The 24,614-nt window shown below is 39.9% G+C and overlaps 1 protein-coding gene and 1 long non-coding RNA gene across 2 annotated transcripts in view; both read right to left on the minus strand.

Annotated features, from left to right (window-relative positions):
* Positions 1 to 24,614, minus strand: part of KSR1 (kinase suppressor of ras 1) — a 66,021-nt gene that overhangs the window by 27,353 nt on the left and 14,054 nt on the right. The window contains exon 2 of the mRNA XM_053454965.1: positions 9,949 to 10,089. Within this exon, the coding sequence (XP_053310940.1) occupies positions 9,949 to 10,089 (141 nt within the window). The remainder of the gene's footprint in view (positions 1 to 9,948; positions 10,090 to 24,614) is intronic.
* Positions 18,907 to 19,200, minus strand: LOC128472974 (uncharacterized). Its single transcript, XR_008346232.1, has 2 exons — positions 19,130 to 19,200; positions 18,907 to 19,094 (listed from the first exon to the last, which is right to left on the minus strand). It is a non-coding gene; the product is annotated as an uncharacterized LOC128472974 (long non-coding RNA).

A 24,614-nucleotide genomic window follows, 5' to 3' on the forward strand; every position in this document is an offset into this window, starting at 1 on the left:
TTAATCTTAAAAGTGGGAGGCGGAAAAGCCCCAGGCAACTGATCAGCATGAATTTAGTGGCTGGAGACAACAGGTAATGCTTAAAAAAAAAAAAAAACACCCCACAAAGAAAAAAAACAAGGCTCGAAGAACACTCTTCATTCTTGCAGAGTCAAAATATAAGCAAAGTCAAACCAAGACTTATATACCATTATATTCGGTTTACATGGGAGTCATTATCTATCTAAATTGTATATTTCTTCAACATAGACATAAATGTTTACATTGGTTTAACTATATGTTATATACAAACCCATATTTTAAGAGACTGTGCATTAAGTTTATATGCAATAAAAAAAATAAATAAATAAAAAAAAGGTTTCTGGCTTCTGCATATGTTTTATACAGCCCAACATCACACCGGGCTCTCCTAGGCACAGAGATGGTAGACGCCATTCGATTACTTCATTCTACCAATATAAACCTATGCAACTTACAAAGCATTATAAAAGAACTATTATACATGCTCTTCACAACATTACCAGTACAACACATGATGGCAAAACCTTCCAGATCCCACTGCATTACAGAACGGGTACTGGAAACAGGGAAGCATGTCTACCTAATGCAATAAAGCTTAATACAGTAAAGGAGCCATAGAATACTTGGATGTGCTTTAAGCTACCCCTAAGCGTGCACGTAAATTAACAATGATGCTGCACAATAGCAGGCTTGTTTGGTCAGTTACTCATCTGTTGTCACCCTGCTTTCCAATCACTCCGCTTCCTAGAAGGCTAACAGATGGCCGTTAAAACCCAACGCTGGAAAATGGAATACAGAGAAACGTACTTTTTAAGTATAGTTATGGTCATAAAACAGTAGCTGCATTTTTGGGGGGGGCTGCAAAGGACAGAGAATAATCCAATTTTATTACTAACAGATAATACTAAATGTATCTTTAACCGTAAACAGCAAAGAGAAGAACACATTACAATGCAATGAGGTGTACATTTTGGTAATGCGTTACAGCATTTCTCCAAAAACAGTAACAAAAACACACGGATGCAAGTATCCACTAACATGACTTCAAAAAGTGTTACCTTTCGTGGCGCGTAAAACTACATTCTGTTCCGATATTAAATGACTTGGCTCCAGATACGAAACATGCAAGCTGTCCGTCCAAGCAGCGCCCTGAAAACTGAATGCTGTTTGCCTTTACTTCACAAGCCTTGCGAGTTAACACAAGCACAGACGTCTAGAATACTCCTGTTCTGCCTACAGCACTTCATCCAAAATGGAGCACTGCCTTTATGCGTGTTTCAAGCACACACTGTCACTACGCCTACACTGCCACAGGCACCAGCACTTCAGTATCGACTTTGCTGGATCCACAGCCTACTGAACAGATGCAGCTGGTGACAAGGCCGTCAAACCAAAATATCACGACTCACTGGGACTGGGAAATTTAACAGGGTTTATATTCAAAGTACACAAAACGAAACAAGAATTCAGCGCATTCCAATCAAAAACACCTAAGGCAATAAGTATTGGGGATTCCATCACACTATATGACCATATATTGCTTAGCCCGCCACTACGTCAAAGTACCCCAAGTTTAGAGAGTCCCATCTCATTTTTCATGGCTTTATTGCTTACCAAGGAGCCGAGTCTGGTGGGACGAAATTGCATTTTTAACCCAATGAGACAGATGCAATTTAAAGCCCTCTCTGGGACCAAAAATGACATTGGGTCAGAACCTGCAAATAAGTATAGCACAAAAAACAAAAAACAAAGGCATAAACATTGACTTTCCTGGGTTGCTGCTAGAATATTAAAGATCTCAACCTACACACTTATTCCAGCCTCTGAAGCAAAGCACAATTATTCCCTCTGCAATCAGAAATGCCCTGAAGTGGTTATGCAGCCTCCAGCTGTGAGTACAAGATAAACAAATATTTATATAGTTCCTGGACAACTACAGTACCCACATTTAGGAGGAGAGTTTATATTATTTTAGAGCATCTTAATCAAAAAAGAAACTAGGGGACACCCATGGTTGTACTTGTTCCAGGCCAAAAGCATGGGTTACCTTATTTAATTCAATGGGAGTTTTACTCTACCAGAAATAATTATTATATATATACACATATACACACACGCATATATAAAAACAAATTTTTGTACCCTAAAATTATGACTTTGTAGTAATGGTAACACAAATCTTCTCAGAACTGACAATGCCATATTACTTTCACCAAACGTTTTACATTAAGTGTGCCCACCAGCGAGAGCGCTGAAAACATATATTCTTCATGCTGTTGGAAACTGATAATTTTCTACTCAACCTCTCTTGATTATATGGTTTCCACCAGAATAACTATTGTAATCCAATGTAGTCTTCACAGTCTGTTCTCTGAGTGAATGCGCACTACATGTGTGAATTTCATTTACAGCAACACTATCATAAAAAGGGCTTGTTAAGTCTTCCCATCAGCCTTGTTTAGTAATCATACAAAAGGAAAGTATAGTATCTGCCTACAAATAAGGAACAGAAAGGTAAACATCTATTTGCGCATTGCGCAACATTACAATGGTGTTGACATCCACAAAAAAGGTGTATAGCTCGGATGGTGAAACCACGTTGTATAGTTTAATCACGCTTACTCTGCAAAGAGAGAGTGCAGGACATATTCCTAGCCAAAAAAAATAAAAATTAACTTAAAAAAAAAAAAAAACCCTAAAACAAGCACTCGCTAGTGCTTGGCTTTTCCGCTTTGTACTCATTACAGAACAGGGCGGCTCACTGTCTAGGAACGGTTGCTTCATAGCAGTGTAGCCACAGATATAATTATCGCTTTTTAGGCAGGCTAAGTAGGACTTTAATGGGGTTGAATGCAACCCATACTCTGCCTCTATATTATGCTCCTGCTACCCCATTTTATGTTGAGTTTATTTTTCGTCACCTTTTACGATGCCTCCAACCCTTCGCTAGCGAGCCGTGCTAGTTTCAGCTTTCTTTGTGAATTTGTTACTCCTCACTCGAATGTTAATTGTCAAGAGCATTACAAAAGTCTTGGGGGCCCCAGAGTGTAAAGCTGCAGTAAAGGGCCCTTTGAAACTGGCCCTAATCTGCTGTAATATTTAATTACCGAGCATACAGAAGGTGGTTGTTAAAAGCAATCAAAATACGAGCCACGTCGTTTGCTCCATAAAGTAACACGCATAAGTGTGCACCGATTCAAAATGTCCAACAATATTGACCATTCAAATACCAGGCTACATACACGGCAAGGAGCTCTTAGACAGAACCCATGGAGCGGGGGGCAGGATTTTGCGTTATTCCCCTGGAAGAAGCGAGGAAGGCAAATCTACACATCTCAATTCAGGGATTTAACAGCTAAAATTATCAGGATTTCTCTTTCAATCCCACCTATATAAACACCTTTAACATATATACAGCAAAGGCCGCTCATGTTGGTGACTTTAGACAGACAGTATTAAAAAGGCAGTGACATTGGTAGTGTTTGCTCCTTGTTCCCTAAAGCAGCAGACTTCTTGTTTACAAAGTCACATTTTTAAAAGAAAAAGTTGCCATTCACATAGGATACAGAAAAGAATTCCAGTCTGACTTTAAAAAGAAAAAACAAAATGTATATAGCAACTCAACAAACATAAAAGCAAAAAACTAAGGGAGGGGGTAGACAAAGCAGCCAAGAAACGGCGGCAGCAATACCTACGCTATGCCCAACTTACCTCATGGTCTGCCGTCTCCACGCAAAACAGCCCCTTAAAGTACCTCCGTGTGAAGGGCTGCTTGTGATCCACGCTTGCAGGATCTCTAGCTGCTGCCTGCCACTGCATTATTAGCAAGACAATCTCCCTACAGAATGTAAGCCCAGCTCATTCCTGCGCGCGTGCTGGAGACAGCAACTGAATGCACAAGGCTTAAAGCTGGACAATGACTGCGGTGAAAGTCCCTGGACAAATATAGGCTCTCCTTATGTTCAGGCAAATCAGCACATACTTTAAAGTTAGAAGTGGAGCTCTATTTGTGGAGTGACAGACTGTCGGCTTTGTGGCTTTTCATCGTCGTGACCTATATTTAAACCATGTAGCAAATCAAGCTTTAAAGAAACAGTATTTTTTCTGAAGAAGCCCCCTAACTGTCCCTTTACAAAAGCACCTGGGGGTTATGTATTACGGTAATCAAGAATTCTGGTACAAAATTTGAACGTGGGATTTTTACCATAACAACCAACTGTACTGCCCAATCACCAGGAATGCTATATTGGTCGCTATGGTAATAAGGCCCCTTTAACAAGTTGTGGCCCTACCTATCACTCAATGGCAGCAATGGGGCTTCACTTTCTCGAGCTACAAATCAAGAAAGGCACTCGCGGTATGCTGTTCGTATGCTCCAAAACATGCTCTCCTGTCTGCATGACATCAGAAAGCAGTGAACAGTTTATTTAGATTTTTCTTCAGTCCTTGCGATCTACTCACTGACCTTATGGTACTCTTCTACTATAATTAATTTTTCTTTATTATGCATTATTGCCATAAATGTATTCCCTATTATATAGGTGTGACAGGGTTAAGCTTTCAGCAAGTACACACACACACAAAAACAAACAAACAAAACAAGCACATGATTTGTAATAACTAAAATTCTAGGACAGAAAAAGAAACCCATTTTTGTCCACACACCGAGCCCCATAAACACCACCTGTGTGGAAGCACTATGCAAACAGCAAATATCCAAACTGGAATTGAAAGGAAGAGATAGGCATAAAAGTCGAACAAAAATGTATCATAGAAGGAACAAATGAGGGTTATGTATACTGTAACAGGGCATTTTGACTTAACACATGAAATCATCCAATGGAATGGGACCATTCCACTGGGTGGTTAAGGTGATAAGATCACTTTTTAATACTTGCACTAGAATTGCTTTTTATACCAAACACCCACAGTCTTGTGACAGAGGAGTACATTTGCTTATATAAACTTAATAATGCAAAAGCGTTCAAACAAGTACACACATGCTAAGATATCACAGACACTGTTACTGGTAGGCCATTACCACAACGAATGGAAAAACAAAACAAATACATAGAATTTACCCCAAGGAACCCCCATGCCATTTTATCACATTATATTTAGGTGTGTGCATATATTTCAAGACAAAACACCATAGTTGAAGTCACTTTTAGGGATCTTAAGCACAGTCCTTTAGTGCAATAAGACTCAGCAACACCGATTTGCAGAAACATTAGTTTTTATTTACAAGTGCGCAAAAATTATAAAAATAAAAGCCTAACTCCCAGATGAAGGCCTCTCTGGCCACACGTTGCGGTCCCAGACTAACCTATCCAACTATTCACTTTATGCCCCCACCCGACCCACTTAAGCCACGCTCTGGAAACCTCCCCTAGACAGCACACAGGTAACACCACACTTGGCTTAGGGCTCTGCTTCAGGGAATCTCATTGCCCTTGGAGCATGGGCAAATTTCCTTTCTCCTCAATAGTCTCCCTGGTTGTAAGACTTCAGGGGATTTAAACGTCCTGATGCAAGCTTCATAGGAATTGCGGACTGGAATCCTACAGACATCCAGTCTCATAAATCCTGGCATGGACTTTTCACTGGAAGGAGGAACGGACTATTGGCCAACACCGTTGCTCCACCCCAGGGACCCGTATACACGATTTGCGCAGCACCTGTGCACAAAATCCAAATAAATCATCTCACTGGGGTTTATTTATGATCATCTCCATCCGGTGTCTTGCTTGCTGGACATAAAACATGTATTAACATTCCAACCTTTCCCTTTTAAAGCTCGTATACAATGTAAAATAAGTAACATACAAAGAGCTGTTATTTCAAACTTCCTCATTCTTATTTCAAACCTGATCATTATAAAATTACATAGAATCCATCGGAGGCCAGGATACTGAAGTCAGCATTTTGGAGACAGGCACACAGAAACTGCAGCTGCCCTTCTCTTCCATGGTCTGGTGATTTTTTGCCAGGGTTTGGCTGCTTAAAGTCAACAGTAGCGCTTTCCGCACATATGCTAACTGGCGATAAGTATATCATGCGCACATCAAAGCTGGAGACCAGGCAGACATTAAATTATGGTTATCAAGTGACGTCAGCTTGCTCCATTTAGCTTGATGCTTAATAAATGGATATACAGTTATATGTACCGTGTAGCTATAGATAAAAATAACATGCAGAGGACAGAGTAAACTTGATTTTCGGGCAGGCTGGGATTCCATATGAAAACTTTTGACAGCTGGGACGTAGAATGCACACTCCATGCTCCCACCCAGCCAGAACACAGAGGGTTAAAAGTATTTTGTACAATTATTTGATAAAAATGTTATACAGGAGTGGAAGCCGAGCTGTCATTAGCTACGGATTAATGTGAAATGCTGAAGGCCCCAGCGGGTGTAGCCTACATTAATTATATATTAGTCTGGTGTTAAAAATACATTTCTGAAACATAGCACACAGAAAGGGAAAGAGTACACACGGTTTACAGACCATTTGGATTCTACTCGAGATACAGCATTTGCTTTCTTCTGCAGCAAATTGCTTACTTACTCCACCAAATGCGATACCTAGAATGGATCCTGTATAAAGAAACGGGCATGATTCATCAAGAGTCAGCCCTGGAGTTTCTATGCCGATATCCTTTATCTACTTCTCTGGCTCAATGAATGCAAACTATAACATAATGTCTTTTTGTTTAAAATAAAACACATACAACCACTTGGTATACCCTCAAATGAATATTATTAAAATCCATATAAAATTTAACTGCTAACGTGCTTTAATTTTTCTCCACTGAGAAGGACAACACTCCCCGATTAATTACATTAGATATTTTTTACTTTACAGCGAGTGTGCCAGAAAAATGGAACAGCCTCCCATCAGAAGCAGTAGAGGCTAATAACTCTATCCTGAATCTAAGACAAGACCAGGGACTGATTAAGGTCATACTGAGCCCAGACTAGATCGATAAACACCATTTGCTCTAATATGAAACATTATGTTTCTATAAGTACTTGAGGGGAAAAAAAAAAAAAAAAAAAAAAAAAAAAAAATTAAAAAAAAAAAGGGACCACAGACAGACCCCTTGGAGTACATTCCATTAACGTCAAACATAATACATTTTGCTGCGTTTAATAAAATAAACTATTTCCATTCTGTAATATAATTATATATATCAGAACTCATTTTACAGCATAGCTATCGGGGTGGTGATTCTGGTGTAATGCTTGAAAACTGGTTCTCTCTATGGCAACCCATAGTGTTGTCCTGCTGACTTGTTGCTATGGCAATGGCACACCAGAATCACCTTATATCTAATCCCCAATGTTGTCATACACAAACATGTATTCAATAGATGCAGGTTTCCTTAATTAAAGGTAGGCTATAATACTGTTGTATATGCAATCTACCGATAAGCGTTAAAAAGGGATTTTGCATTACATATACAAGTTTTTTTCTTGGCTAACCGGGCAAAGATTGTGCTTTCATTTTGCTTTGCAGAACAGATTGTATGGAACACTCTGCATCCAGTGTGTCTACTAACAGTGGTGTGCAAAGTGTGTATGGGGGAGGAAGGAGTGTTGATGAGCCCAGACGTGATAATGAATTCTAAAGGTTTGAAGCGGAGAAGGGAATAAATCTGTTTGACAAACACAACACGATCAGCGCAAGGACATGCTCTGGTTTAATTTGAGATATTTCAGACAAGTAATCTTATGCTAGATATTTGATGTACAAGTACATACGAGGTTAACAGCCACGTCATATTACAGCTTCTTAGACACTGCATGGAACTTGGAAAGAACTTCTGTGCTAAATTACTATATGGCATTAATTAGAGTGACACCAGGAAACATTAGGCTGCAAACAGTCAGCTGGAAAAAAGTATTGCAATTAATTTAAAACTCCCTGAATGTATAAATCTACACCTGCCTTATCAGCACAGCAGTGTTTGCTTTTGAGTGGGCTGCGCATATACGGGAAGTAAAGATCGTTATGTCCCGTCTATCCTTTATACAGCGCTGTGGAATCTTATGGTGCTATATAAAGCAATAATAATCGGAATATTTAAAAAGACCAAATTCTGGTGTTGAGAAGGTTGCAGTCACCATAGCCACCAATGAAATGTTCATGCGTACACAGTATCTCACAAAAGTGATTACACCCCTCACATTTTTGTAAATATTTTAATATATCTTTTCATGTGACTGAAGAAATGACACTCTGCTACATTTGCTGTCCCCTTAAAATAACACACAGCCATTAAAGTCTAAACCTTGGCAACAAAAGAGAGTACACCCGTAAGTGGAAATGTCCAAATTGGACCCAAAGTGTCAATATTTTGTGTGGCCACCATTATTTTCTAGCACTGCCTTAACCCTCTTGGGCATGGAGTTCACCAGAGCTTCACAGGTTGCCACTGGAGTACTCTTCCAGTCCTCCACGACGACATCACAGAGCTGGTGGATGTTACAGACCTTGCGCTCCCCCAGCTTCCGTTTGAGGATGCCCCACAGATGCTCAATAGGTTTTTAGGTCTGGAGACATGCTTGGCCAGTCCATCACCTTAACCCTCAGCTTCTTTAGCAAGGCAGTTGTCGTCTTGGAGGTGCGTTTGGGGTCGTTATGTTGGAATACTGCCCGGCAGCCAAGTCTCCGAAGGGAGGGGATCATGCTCTGCTTCAGTATGTCACAGTACATGTTTGCATTCATGGTTCCCTCAATGAATATGGAGGCCCAGACATGACACTCCCACCACCATGCTTGACTGTAGGCAAGACACACTTGTATTTGTACTCCCCACCTGGTTGCCGTCACACACGCTTGACACCATCTGAACCAAATAAGTTTATCTTTGTCTCATCGGACCACAGGACATGGTTCCAGTAATCCATGTCCTTAGTGTGCTTGTCTTGAGCAAACTGTTTGCATCATCTTTAGAAAAGGCTTCCTTCTGGTATGGCAGCCATGCAGACCAATTTAATGCAGTGTATGGCTTACGGTCTGAGCACTCACAGGCTGACCCCCCCCCCCCACCCCTTCAGCCTCTGCAGCAATGCTGGCAGCACTCATATGTCTTTTTCTCAAAGACAACCTCAGGATATGATGCTGAGCATGTGCACTCAACTTCTTTGGTCGACCATGGCGAGGCCCGTTCTGAGTAGAACCTGTGAAAATGCTGTATGGTCTTGCCCACCGTGCTGTAGCTCAGTTTCAGGGCCTTGGCAATCTTCTCATAGCCTAGGTAATCTTTACGTAGAACAATTTTTTTCAGATCCTCAGAGTTCTTTGACATAAGGTGACCAGAATGAGAGAGAGTGAGAGCGATAACACCAAATTTAACACACCTGCTCCCCATTCACACCTGAGACCTTGTAACACTAACAAATCACCGGGGAGGGAAAATGGCTAATTGGGTCCAATTTGGACATTTCCACTTAAGGGTGTACTCACCTTTGTTGCCAAGGTTTAGACATTAATGGCTGTCTGCGGAGTTATTTTGAGGGGACAGAAAATTTACACTGTTACACAGGCTTTACATTGTAGCAGAGTGTCATTACTTCAGTGTTGTCACATGAAACGATAATACAATACTGAGGGGTGTACTCACTTTTGGAGATACTGTACCTCCATTTCTACCCCATGCACCACACACTACAATATATTGTATGCACAATAAATATGGTGCTTGTCAGGCAACCACCAATAGCTATTATTATTCATGTTATATTCAGGTTAAGGCAAAAGGTGAAAAGGCTAGTAGACTACAGTGTTTAAATACAGCAGAAACGGGATTAACTGAAGCAGGGAAATGGATTCAAATGCATCTTGGCAAAATATTTTCCTAGCCATAATATACTAGGTATGGCACGTGGAATGAAAACACAAGGAATGGAAAAGTACACTTACCTGTACAACCTCATTCTTCATATTGACAGTGTGCAGCCAGTCGCTTATTCTTGGATAACTGTTTAGCATCTCTGTTCTTTCAACATGAGGCACACGAAGCTTGCACTGAAGCTGTTTGCTTATATAGGTCATCAGCTTTGCCTGTAACAATAACCGTGTAGTATGTCAGAACTGTGCTTTAAAAGACACACACGTGTACAAATTATTAGCCATTTGAACCCTCTCATGGGTTGTAATGGGAGAAGACAGCCAATTAATTGTTATGCTGCCCCCCCTTATTTTGCATATATTCATTACAGACTTTACTCTGTAAAACAGCTTTTCAAGAGATTTTCATCCTAGAGCTACATTTACGCGTTTCTCTGCTTTATAATCGTAGAAAACAAACAATAAGTGATCTAGCATTTACCGTTCAAATATAGACAATTATATGCTGTAAACTATTGTGTTGACTTATTTTACTCAGAAATAGGGATTTGGAGAATTCCAAATAAAAAAAAAACAAAAAAAAAAAAAACACATTGCTTCATAGAAACGCCTTTTTCACAAAATGTACAATGTTGTACAATTACATTTTAAAACAAATTTGTACAAAACACCTGAAAAGCCAACCTGTATCCTAACAGCCCAAAATTTGTCTTTAGGAGACAAGCAACTTATACCACCATTCCATTTGGACGCAATACCAAATAAGAATCATCTAGTTAAGCTCGATTATTGGCCACCCATTAGTTTTATAACAGGCCAGTGATTGTACAGCGCTACAGAATTTGATGGCGCTATATAAAAACAAATATTTATGCAGAAAAGGCAGCAATTATTAAATCAGAGCAAACAATACAAGCGTTTTGATTAGAAGTCTATGTCGGATGCACCACAAGAAAGCAAAAATGTACTTTAATCTCAAGAGCCTCAATAGCGCATTGTTCAAATAGTCACCTGGATATTAACCCTGAATAAAGTACATTGCAACTAGTAAGCGAACAAACTGCAACGTCTCTTGCAACCAAATACAAGAGACTGGACAAGGTGGAGAGAGAGAGAACTAGATCTATTTACATACCAAAGGAAGGCATACATTGATCTTAAACATTATATTTATCTGCAAAATCTAATCATGAAGTGCTTTACAACGCATTCTTTGATCGCCTGGGACCCTGGAGTGTGCCTTTAAGGACAGGACAGGTAAGCGTTACTTACCGCGACACGTTAAAGTCTACGACGACAATTATATCTAAATCCCATAACACAGAACTCCACCTCTGTGGCATTTACAAAAAGAGTCGCCATAGAAACTGAGCTCTTATTTGGTTTAAACCTTTAATATTCTGCACAATGAAAAATACAGTGTTAAGAGTTCTATAAATAACGACAGACAAGCCTTTGAAAAAACAGTGAGCAATGCAGGGGTGCTGGTGTTTGCCAACCGACCATTAATACCAAAAAAACACGCTAGAAAACAAACTTCCTAGAAGTTATAATATGTGCACAATATTTATAGACGTTGTATATGTATATAACTGTTAGCTTATTACACTTGGCCGGTACGATACATTCTTTTCATGCAACAGAAGGAGAGAGTATCCTTTCATCAAAGACATTCCTCTACTGTCTGAGAGCAAACCCTGCATTATCATTTCAGAGACAAAATACAGTAATAAGGTTTTTTTTGCTAGTGTATAAAAACAGAAGTCTCTGAAAGCCCGCTGGGCTTATTTACTCAATGGAGAGCTGTGGATTATTATGACAGGCCACCATTGGCAAGTTTCTCCAAAAATGAATGAGCTGGACCTGTACAACACGCTTTACTACGTGTAAAGAGATTGAAGTCTTGCCGATTTAATTATACAGGGCCAGCCAAGTTCTTCCTGCAGCAGAAGATTATTGAGGATGGATAGTGAAGTCAAAGAGCTGAAACACAACTCTCCCTTTAATGAGTAAAGCCTGTTGTCCCTGCACTGAGCTTCTAGGTCTCCATCCCCATGGTGGGGGATATTAACATCTTTCACCGGTTACGGCGCTAATGGTACAGACAGATGATGCCACAGTACAATGCTCTGTATTGATGCCGCACTGGACCTGGCTTTCGTGGCTGATAGAAGCCAGTAAGAGACACTTCTGTTATTGAACCACTGCTTGTTAAAAGGAACAAGACAAATCACTTAAGCATACACAGTATCAAAGAAGCCCAAAAAAACAAAGCATGTACAATACAACAGAGACCAAATTACTAATACTGGAATAGAGAACTTGAGAGTAACAGTTCACAGGGTAACGATACCACGTAATACAACCAGACTGTCTGGTGATGTTATAAACTCTTGCGTACTGATCTTCCACAGGTTGTTGAGTCAGGATACAGAGCAGATAAAGATTGAGTAACAGGAGTTGGGGGGGGGGCAGTGATGAATCTCTGAATAAGGTTCTTTCGCTAACTATACGTTCAACAAATGAGCAGTATTTCATGAAAAGCCTGGGGATTAAGATATTTTAAGTGCTTGTTACATTATTACACAATAATAGTAAATAAAATAAATAATTTAGCATTTCATATGCCTGTACATGTCAACAATATTGACATTTGACAGATAATATATACACAAGTAATGTTCCAAAAATGCAGATTAGATGATACATCACACCTCACTTGTATTTGAACCACACATTCATCAACTGTCACGAGATTTAATCAGTTTGGCCCCAAATACTAGAGCCAGAGACCAGCTGAATAAGTGTGGATGTAGAAGGGACACAATGACAGCTCTTAAGACCCTGGGGTTTATTCATTAAAGTGGTTGTCAGGAGAGTTTCTCATGAAAAGTTGTGGTTTAAAGTCCTTAAATTGATAATGCATTATAAAAGGGCTACCACTGCCAAATTTCTTCACAAGAAACATTAACATGCTTTATACACGGCCAATCAAACTGTTCTTGGCTGTTGACCCTTAATAATGGAAGGGAAGTCAGCGCCTTCTTTAATGACATTACACTTACTGTACTGACTTTACTTTCAATAAAATGAAATTATACCCCAAAATTAATTCAGATTAAAATGAACCCTTTGTGCCAAACTAATGAGTATAACTTTTTTTTTCAAACAAATATGACAACAAAATTATCTAGTTAGATCTGGAAGACTGTGTAATGGGTTTTTTGGCTTAGTTAACGGACAGACCTTGAAATCATGATGAGAAGTTCCTAAGAAACCTTGGCAGGCATGTTACAAAACCAAATTCTGAGAAGTGCTTACGTTTACAAACAACTCAGACGTCAAACCACAAACTGACAGCAGTTAACATTTTTCTTTATCGTCTGTTTCACAAAAGCATGAAACTTTTTTTTTTTTTTTTTTTTTTACATGTTCACAGAGGAACCCGTCTCACAAAATGAGGTCATCGTGCTTGCGGGAAAACTCAAGGCAATGGAGTGGGAACGGATTGAAATACATATATTATGCTCCGTTACATATATTTTGTCCCCAAATATTAGTTTGCAGGTTACAAAAAAAAAAAAAAAAATAAAAAACACATGTATTTAAGAATATAGTTTAAAAACCGGTTTATAACCTCACTGCATGTATATACCAACACTGGGAACAGCCACTTTAAGGACCAGTTAACCAACACCATTGGACACCATGTCGGACACCCAACATGATTATCCCTCCCCTGTGAAGTTAGTCTCTTTGGCGGCAGCTGATTGGTTTACATTTTACAGGGTCGGGTGGGTTGGAGATAACTTCAGGACAGGACAATTAGATAATGCGGCTGCTGATGCCTTTAGCCATAGCTCTCCGTTTCCGTGAGATTAAGATAGCCCCTTACCTTTTAGATTGTAAACCAAACTACATGCTACAGGTCGCCAATTAATATAGTTATGTTATATGCTTTGACAACCAGTTTCCCTTTAAGCACCGCACTTCTTTCGCTTTTTCATTTGGCTTCCCTAAGGGGTCCTCATTCACTACACACAGTCCCAATTAAATACTATATTCCTACATTCCCCTGAGGCGTCAGATATGGAATTAAAATGATTATGGCTCAAATCTCAGAAGAAAAGCTTCAGCCATTAGCATCACAGCAGAGAAAAATGGCACACAACGGACTTGGCAGGTTTGCATGCTTTTTTTTTGGAAGGCGGTTTTAGTTTATACGTAGTTACATACTGGTGTAACACGATATAGACATTTATAACATCTCTAAGCAACAGTCTGAAAAAGGAATCCTGTGCAGTCAGCCACATGATTCCGCCTTTATTACTGGTGTGGCATAATTTATTAAGACTCTAGTTAACCATTGGGTCAACTTTTCCCTTAATAGAAATATATTGAGTCCCTTTGTCTTGCTGTGCTCTGATGACTGTCTATGAAAAACATCTTACAATGAGCCCATGGTTCCAGGCACTCCTTGATGGAACTCAAGCTACTTATCATAGATACTTTGTTTGGAAGCCCAACCATTTAGCCTTAAGACTCGCCTCTCATGGGCTGTTTTGACGTAGCAGGTGAGCTTACACCGATCAGCCATAAAATTATGATATGAATAACACTGATAATTATGTTATCATGGCACCTGTCAGTGGGTGGGATATATTAGTCAGCAAGTGAACATCTCGCCCTCAAAGTCCAAGGAAGGAAAAGCGGTGAACCAGTGACTGGGGTCTTGGGTGGCCAAGGATCATTGATGCACATGGAGGTGGGGGCAAAGGCTGGCCCGTGTGGTCGAATCCAACAGACGAGCTACTGTAGCTCAAATTGCTGAAAGAGTTGATCCTGGTTCTGATGGAAAGGTGTCAGAACACACAGTGCTTTGCAGTTTGTTGTGTATGGAGCTGCATAGCCGCAGACCAGTCAGGGTGCCCATACTGACCCGTCCACTGTCAAAAGCGCCTACAATGAGTACATGAACATAAGAACTGGAGCACAGAACGATGGAAGGTGGCCTGGTCTAAGGAATCATGTGGATGGCCGTGTGCATCACTTACCTGAAGAACACATGGCACCAGGATGCATCCTCGCAACTTACAGGACTTAAAAGGATCGTCTGTCAACACCTCAGTGCCAGATTCCACAGGGCACCTTGAGTGGTCTAGCAGAGTCCATGCCTCCATAGGTCAGGGTTGATTTGGTGGCAAAAAGGGGATCTACACAATATTACAGAGGTGGTCATAGTGTCATGGCTGATCGGTGTATGTGCTAAAGCAGTCTAACGCACACATGATCATTACAAACATCTATAGTTGTGGGGGGGTTTTTTTTATTATTTTTTATTTATTTTATTAACTACCATCTCTAACAATGACACCCTTTTGTCTCCTATTTTGGTCTCGCTTGCTCTTTTTGGTTTTACTTATTTCACCTGGCTTTCTTTCAGCCCTACTGCCTAACATTTTAGAACGTAAACACGCTGCTTGCAGGCTATATATCTCTCCTAGTTCCAGACAGGAATTCAAAACTCAACCCAGCCAGACTACTGGTACAATAAAATTTATACAATTAAGAATAGCGAACATGCATAATACCTATAGATTGGGTTAGCCTTATATGGCCATTGTGGTCTAGTTAAGCAAATGGTTCTGTCAGTATCAGTCAGCAGGAATTCCTAACTGCAGATACTATACAGGACACCTATACCCTGAATCAGACTTCCAGTAACAAAAAGGTGAAGAGGACCTTGCTCAGATGAGCTTTAATTTTAGTAGCAATAAACAAAAAATTTCAGCTTTATATTTATATTGTGGTTTGTTTTTCAATCATGAAGATCACTGCATCCCACTGGAATAGACATTTATCAAAAGGGACATCCTCTTTTCATTGTCACATTGATAAGCAATATGTTCCTAACCGTCTTTATATTCTAACACCTTGTACCGACTTGTTTTGGTGGAGATCCATAAGAGCCTAGTACGGAGTAAATGTCGCTCATGGAACAAAATTAATTATAACATGGTAGATTACATATTCCACCAGGAGCATTTTGACATGACACATCAAACTATAAACACACTAAAAAAGGAGTAGTTGTGATTGGTGATGATTTTTTTCTCCAAGTTTGTAACAAACGGCTCTTAAGCAGTGTCCCATGCACCTCCTCTGGCATCATGGATGGAAACTTTAATATTTTATTATAACTACCATATGATCTGCATATTTAGTCTATAAATCTTAAACATGGAACATAGTATGACAATACTGCGCACACAAAAAAATAAAGACTGTGTATGGTGAAGCTATATGATACAAGAGAGAGTTGTGGCTGAGCAAACAAATATTAAATAATATGCCCTTTAGTGGAAAATATTCTAAAACATGCCTAAAGGGGTTCAGCAAATTTGAACACGTAGCATCCACAAGGAAAGGGAACTGCAAAGATCTCAGTCCAAGATAAAAAGCACATGCATGATGCATGTTTACTTTTGGATTCCACAGTGGATCATACTGCACAAAAAAAAAAATAAGATCACAACCTTTGTTGGTATGTCTGACAGCAGAGTTTCTTATGCGAAGAACTCTGCAGAGCCTTTTTCCCTTTCCAATATACTGTCTCGATTGTGTTGATCCTTTACCCAGATGCTAGATAACGAGACCAAGGTTATACAGCACAAGACGACTGGATCTTTAGCATACAATACAAACCCCTTGAAATGCATGACAACAACGTTGCCCCCAAGATTGGTACAGGATCCAGTCTGTAGTACAATGCCACAAAACTTTACTTGCTCTCTAGAAATGGTGCGGGTAAGATTTTTTTTGTTTGTTTCTTTTTAACCTCCCTGTCCTCACCACTATTGTGTAACTGCCTGTCTCACTTCTCATTATAAATAAATTTTTTTGTTATTATATGGCATACAGTACATAGATTACAGAAGCAGGGTTTGGTCATGATAGCCCTCTGTCTACATCACAAGCAGAATGTTTCTCAGGAATTTGTCTCATCTGAGGTCTAGACTGGTGATCTGGTTGATAATGAAAGATTGGTGTTTCATTAGAACATTAGAAGGGGGGGGGGATCTCAAATATGTATATAAAATAAACACCTAAAACTAGAAACCACTAATTACCCTAGGTACAATTTTAAATTTAAAGAACGTAGGCAGACTTTGTAGAGAATAAAAAAAATTAAGTTACCATATTAACAAAATAGCACTTAAAACAGGAGACTATAGACTCTGCCCTTGTGAGACTTCTAAGTTTATATTCTCGTTTTGTGTACTTAGTCATTATTATCCTAGCAGCAACCCAGGAATCTAATTTGTTAAAACTTTTATGCATTTTACGGTGTGTGTTTTCTGTTTATTTTTGTGCTATGCACATTTGCAGGTTCTGACCAAACCTTGGAGTGGAGGAACCAAACAGGTGCCTTATTAACCCCTTCAGGACCGGGATTTTGATACTAACGTGTCGCTAAAGGACCGGAGCCGTTTTTGTGTTTTTGCCATGTCTTTCTTCAACTGTAATTTCTCTCTTATTAATTGGTGCACCCACACAAATCATATATTGTTTTTTTTAGGACAAGTAGGGCTTTCATTTGAAACCATATTAAGCTGGGTAGTACATTGTTTTGTTTGAAATAAACTGGAAAAAGTGGTGAAAAAATGAAAAAAACGCATTTTTTTACAGTTTTGTATACATACAAATTGTACACACATTGAACCAATGGGAAAAAATTATCCCAAATATATTCATTGAGTTGTCCTGATTTGGAAACCACCCAACATGGCCAGGATTTTCATCTATTTTGACCAGTATAGGGCAAATATTGCTAGGCATGCATCGTGTTTTTGAAATGTAATTTTTTGCAAATTTGGCATGGTAGTCTAATAACTGCAATAGTTGTCACAGATACTGATTATCCCCCCAAAATTATATGTTTATGAAAAGTAGATAAGTCAAGGTGTACAACTAGGGTCATTTTGACACTTTTCAAACAGGGATTTTATCGCCAGTTGCTGCCAAATTTTGAGGTATTTTTATATTTTTTTGGGTTTTTTTGCATATGTTGCAATGTTGCTTTAGATTTTATATTATATTTTGTATAGAATTTGTGCAACTGCAGAAAAAAACACCAAATTGTGTTCACCAACATCCCCCGGTTCCAACAAGGCCTCACATGCATGGTTCATGCATTTTTTGAGGAAGCTATGAGGGCAAAACTGGAACATGCGCATTTTCGTTTTCACATTTGGAATTTTCAGAAATTGGTTTCCTGGGCCCATATCCCATTTGGGACATTTTGGAAGCCCCCCGCTGTAAATTACCCCATAAAAGTATATATTTATGAACAGTAGACAAGTCAAGGTGTTCAACTAGGGTAGTTTTGACAGTTTTCAGCTAGCCATTTCTTCACTCGTTTCTGCCAAACTTCACAGGGAAATTATTTTATTGCGTTTTTAACGCATACATTTCAATGTTGCACTGAATTTCTTGCACACCATAAGTGCAACAGTGGAAGAAAACACCACATTTTGTTCACCAACATCCCATGATTCCAACAAGACCTCACATGCATGGTTCATGCATTTTTTGAGGAAGCTATGAGGGCAAAACTGGAACATGTGCATTTACATTTTTTGAAATATTTTTTTTTATCAGATTGCTTGTAAGTGACAGGTTTAGGCCGCTGACATCAATCAGGGAGACCGATCAATAATCAGCGACTTAAAATGTCACCGACAAGTGATCAGGTAATAATTATGATTATTTCATTTATTAATAATTTGTGTTTTTTCATAATTACCCTAGATGACCCCTCTCTCTTTGTAGAGCAGGGTCATCCGTGGGCTGCCATAATGATCCGATCACTCCTATTGGCCAGGAGCGATCTGATCAGCCCAGCCCAGCATTTGACCTGGAAGCACCCTGGACTTTCAGGTCAGTGCTGGTATTTTTTTTATTATTATTTTTATTATTTTTTTATTATTTTTTTTATTTATTATTTTATTAGTATTTTTTTTAAAAAAATAATTTTTTAATTTTTTTTTTTTTAACTCTTTCAATGCTGATGCTCCATTGAAGCACAGCATTGATTGATATTTAGTCCCCACAAGCTTGTGGGGACTAATATTAACCCCTGCAATGCTGCGATGGGGGTCATAAACAATCGCAGCATTGAAGGGGTTAATTGAGGAAGAGGGGGGGGTAGGGGTTAACTATGGGGGGTGGGGGTGGGGGGGCTGGTCTCCACACTAATGTGGAGACCAAAGAGCCCTGTCTCCCTGTCCCTGAAGCTGCCTCTGGCAGCTGGGACACAATCTCCAGTGGAATGGAGATTGTGGGAGAGGAGTCTCTCTGATCAGCCCTACAGGGCTGATCAGAGGACTTCTGGGGGGTCGTTTTTGCTGTTGCTGGTCTGCCTGGGCTTCCAGGCAGACCACCAGTAGCAGAACCCCCTAAAAAACGGGAATTAACCCCTTCAATGCCGCGATCGCGGCATTGAATGCAGCGATCGCGGCATTGAAGGGGTTAACGCTGCACTGATGCTCTCATGGAGCGATCAGGCAGCAGGGGGGTGTTGGATCAGGCCCCCACACTTGTGTGGGGACCCATTCAACACCCCCACCCCTTCCCTGAAGCTGCCTGTGGCAGCTGAAACAGCGATTGCAGATTTTTCTGCAATCGCTGTTTCTGCCTAGAGAATCACTCCGTGGGAGTGATCGTAGGCTTGGGGGAGGGCTTAGACAGGCTGTGCTGTCTGCCCAGGACTCCTGGGCAGACGGCAGCAGCAGCGCCCCCGCGATCACCGCGATTGTGGTGATGTGGGGGCGTTTTTTGGAGGAGACGTACCTGGTACGTCCCGGTCTACCGGTGACTGTTAACCAGGAAGTACCAGGTACGTCCCGGTACGGAAGGGGTTAATGGTGTCCAGAGAAGTCTTTAAGTCGCCTGAGAGTCTCATTTGGGCTAAAATGCAACAGTCCCATTGATTCAGCTCCTTGCTAAGCAATCTAGCCATGAAAAATTAGATGACTCATCAAACTTGGAGTACTTTGATGTGGTGGTGAGCTAAGCAATATATGGCCACATAGCATGACGGAATCCCCAATATTTATGTCTCAGGTAAGAGGAGTTTTTTTTTTTTTAAATGATATTCACTGGTCATATGATGAATTCTGTATATATTCTGTATATCCATTGATATGACCTTTGCATGTTAGTTGTATAATTACATTGACACAAAACTCCATATAAACAAAGACTTGCCTTCTGACAAGTTGTAATCAAATGACAATGGGAACATGAGCCAGGATCACAATGCAATGCTTTCTTCCACTGTATCATAATGTAAAATATAATCTTAACACAAACCACAAATGACTTACACCACTTCCTCCACTATACCAATGTGAAAATAAAGTAAACTGGGTCTCTATTCCATGCAACACCAGAATTTTGGTTGTCTAGCTAAAAATACAGTCGCCCATTAAGAGGAACCTCACTATGGCATACTTCATATGAGAAGTCCTAAGCGAAGAGGGACTACCTAATCCTCTGGCCTTCTGCACGCTATACCCTTAGTAAATTATTACACTTACATCAACAGGCCATCAATGTTCTCAACTAAAATGGAATTAGGTTGGTCACGTTTGAATCTGCCGAAGGAAAGCAGGGGCAAGAAAAGTTGGACAATGTCCAACACAAACTCCACCTGTAGAACGAACATAGGCAAAAAAACAAAATAAAAAAAAGACATGATAATGCAAAATTCTTCAGGATGTTGGAGAAGGAAGAAGCAGCAGCAACAGCTGTGTGTTTGAAGAGACTTTATGTTATGTGGCACAAAACAGAGACCCTCACCAGTGGCCCTGCAGACCCTGTAAAAGCTTATATAAAACAAACAAACAAAAAAAAGCTATAAAAAAATAAAAAAGGATCACCGGCAAGTTTGCATAAACAGTGATCCTATGCAACCTACACCTGATACTGTAAGGGGAAGTAAAATGAGAATGCATCGCACAGACACATGCGGCGATCCAGCAGCACTGACTGAATGACCTCAGGAAGCAGCTGTCAGCAAAATGTACAAGCATAAATTTCTGCAGGAAAAAAAGGCTCCTTTAGTTGAAAGATAATTTTACCGTCTATGATTACTACATTTTTACACAAAGGTGGAGCAAGAAAAGGGAAGGGCAGGTCAGATAGAGAAGTCAGTGTTAGTTATGTAACCACATCTACCACTTCTGCTGCTGGGAGGCCGTTCACTTTACCTACCATATAAAGAAAAACTTCCTTACATTACACCTAATCCCCCGACCCACCAGTTCATAGAAATAAATTATGTAGTTTTGCATTTTTCACCAGAACAAGGGTCAACTATTTGGTGAGCACAACGTTCACGGTAATACAGAAAGGAACCGGACTGTACTCATTCAACCATAAGGGCATAAGAGCTGACGTCTTGTCAGTTCAGATCACGTACATTACGGTTTTGCTATATCAGACTTTCATCAACGATCGACTTCCCCCGTCATAGATACAGTGTATAGTCAGAGGTTTTAACAAGCGGTGTTCCCATTCGTTATGAATGGCCCTATCACTGAAGACGAAGAAAGTAGTGGACATAACACTGTCTGGCACTGTATATGCACATTAAATAATACATACAGGTATGCAACTGACCATTCCTTGGTAAATTGCTGAATAAGTCAACAGTAGGAATCAACTGCACGAGTGCTTAGTTGATCATGGTTCTCGGTCTCTGTCGCTCGCTCGCTCTCTCTCTCTCTCACTGTGATTGTGAGCTAGTTTAAGAAACAGTGATTCCCTGGGTATAATGGGTAAATTATATAAGAATATAGGTTGGTTCTCAAATCAGGGCAAGTTAAGTGTATTTGAGATATCCCCCCCCCCCACACACAGTTATACTAGCCATGGATAAATTGAATAAAGCTTATTTTCTTTATAAATAAATGTCTTGCATGTATTTATTGCAATGGTATATGAGAATCCATGTGCCAGAGGAACTAGCAACCCAAAACACGTGCAAAACAACACACATCAAGCAAGTGGAACTGCAGGGGTGGGATCCACAAAAACAGTTTATTGAAGAGAAACAGTTTTCTAAAACCAAAGTAAAACAAACCGATAAATGGTCCTTTATAAAAAGATACTCAAATTATGTCAATTTGCTGTTTTAATATACTGTACTTGCATATAGTGGACAGAATCTCGCGAAACAGTGTTATATAAAAGTCACCAATGAATTGCTACGCTTCATCTTAGATAGATAATCTCGCCTAAGACTGCAAGTATAAGCTGCTTCACGCCTAGAGGCTAGAGAATGGATGGAAGCTCTGGTATGCACGCAGAATGCTTTACATGTTGTTTTGTTTGGGTGTTCCCATTCCAGAACAGTTCTAGTTTTTAATACATATTTGAAACTCCAGTGATAAACAGAAACAGACTTTTTTTTGCCCCCTCTCCATAACCAATGTCAAGAGACACTGTAAAAAGTATTTACCTTCACTACATTGGCAGGAAAAGAAGATTATAAAGGGGCAGTACAGTTTTTTTTTTTTTTTGTTCTTAAGAAATCAAGCCATAACCATTCCCTTAAAAGCATGATACCTTTACTCGCTGACATATAATAGAATGCAGTTAAAAAAGAAAAAAAAAGTGGTTCTGCACTCAACTCCCAGAAAGCTGGGTGCTAGCAGGAAAAAAGGGACAGCATAAACCCTCTTGAAGCACACAAAGAAAATGAATCCCAGCACTCCAGACAGCTTCCAATCTTTAGGATACTGTATTTAGAGAAAGCAAAAAAAACAGGGCCTTTATCAAGCTACTGACAGACCGCGAGGACATCTCCTGTGCACAGCCCTCTCCAGATCACCCCACAGATGTTCAATTGGATTCAGGTCTGGGCCATTCCAAAACATTAATCTTCTTCTGGTGAAGCCATGCTTTTGTGGATTTGGATGTGTGCTTTGGGTCATTGTCGTGCTGAAAGGTGAACTTCCCAACGGTCGCCTGAAGGTTTTGTGCCAAAATTCTCTGGTATTTGGAACTGTTTACAATTCCCTCCACCCTGACTAAGGCCCTGGTTCCAGTTGAAGAAAGATAGGCCCAAAGCATGATGCTGGCACCACCATGCTTTTCTGTGGGTATGGTGTTCTTTGGGTGATGTGCAGTGTTTTTGCGCCAAACATACCTTTTGGAATTCTGGCCAAAAAGTTCAACCTTGGTCTTAGACCATAACACATTTTCCCACATGCTTTTGGGGGACTTGATGTCTGTTTTTGCAAACTTCAGCCAGGCTTGGATGTTTTTCTTTGTGAGAAAAGGCTTCCATCTTACCACCCTACCCTATTCATATGAAGAATACGGGAGATTGTTGTCACATGTAGCACACACCCAGTACTTGCCAGAAATTCCTGCAGTAGGTCTCTTTTAAGCCTCCCTGGCCAGTTTTCTTCTCGTCTTTTCATCAGATTTGGAATATCCCTCTGATGCTTTGGAAGCTCTCTAGAGACCATGGTAATTCCTACTAGAACAGCTGAACTTTATTTGTGATGGCAGGTGTGCAGGTTATCCCCCCTCAAAGTCTTCAGTTTGTTTTGCAATTGGTTCATGTTAAAGTTGGAAAAAGTCACAAGAGCCTGGCATTTTAACTTTTTATATCTGCCGTATATGATACACATACAGATTGCGCTAACAAAACATATATAAGATTAAGTATTACTTTCCACCCGTACATGTGCTAGCCATCCTCAAAGTGACACCTTGTCATTTTTAATATAATAGGTCCACATTATGATAATGCTAAAAAATATTCTAACTATCTAAACTGCGCTGTCAACCTTGTATCCCCTCCCCTATCAGACATACAGCTGTACAAAGTTACCCTTCTATTCAGGCATCTGACAATTCAGGTCAGAGTACATAAGTATATTTATAGAATAGCTTTGAAGTTCTGCATACTAGCGCACCTGTGTAGACAATATGTTCTTTACGTCACCATGACTTAATGTAATTTTTCTGTGGAAAGCAACTACTTTTAAACCGCCTTACTTGCGGTAACTGCATGTCTGAGCAACAAGCTGCAAAACACGTAACTGGTGCTCTTTTGCCATGTCACAATTCCAAAATAGACTGCTCCTTGGTGTATTGAAATCATAAGGAAGATCTTCCAGTCGTCTCATGGCCATATCCAATATCACCACAGCCAGTTCTCATCATTTGTAAACACACTGTGGGTTACTGCTATTGCAAAAATAAGACTGTGCATCTTATAACAAGATATAATGGTTAAGAAAAAAAATATATATATTTCCATTTCTCCCCCCATGTGTACCAAGATGTAAAAGTAACAAAAATGAAAACACACACACACACACACACACACACACACACACACACACACTTCACCATTTGAGGGCTAGAAGTTCAATTACCATTATGATTCTGGCAGAGTTGTACTACAGTGTCAGTGTGAGTTAGCAGGCATCAGACTTTTCCCACATCCTACCATGTTTATTGTTTACCATGGTAAGCAAGCAATCAGATCTGCATTTTACTTTTATACAGAAGCTGTCGATCAGTTACTCCAGGACACCTTCGCAAAAACCCATGTGAGCTCTTAAAGGAAGTCTTCCCATCGGCTCAACAGTTTATAGGGAGTATTCTACACTCAAGACACCATGTACCACATGTTGTATGCAGTTGGATAAACC

The sequence above is a fragment of the Spea bombifrons genome, chromosome 2 (genome assembly GCF_027358695.1).
Source record: "Spea bombifrons isolate aSpeBom1 chromosome 2, aSpeBom1.2.pri, whole genome shotgun sequence".
Lineage (NCBI taxonomy): Eukaryota > Metazoa > Chordata > Amphibia > Anura > Pelobatidae > Spea > Spea bombifrons.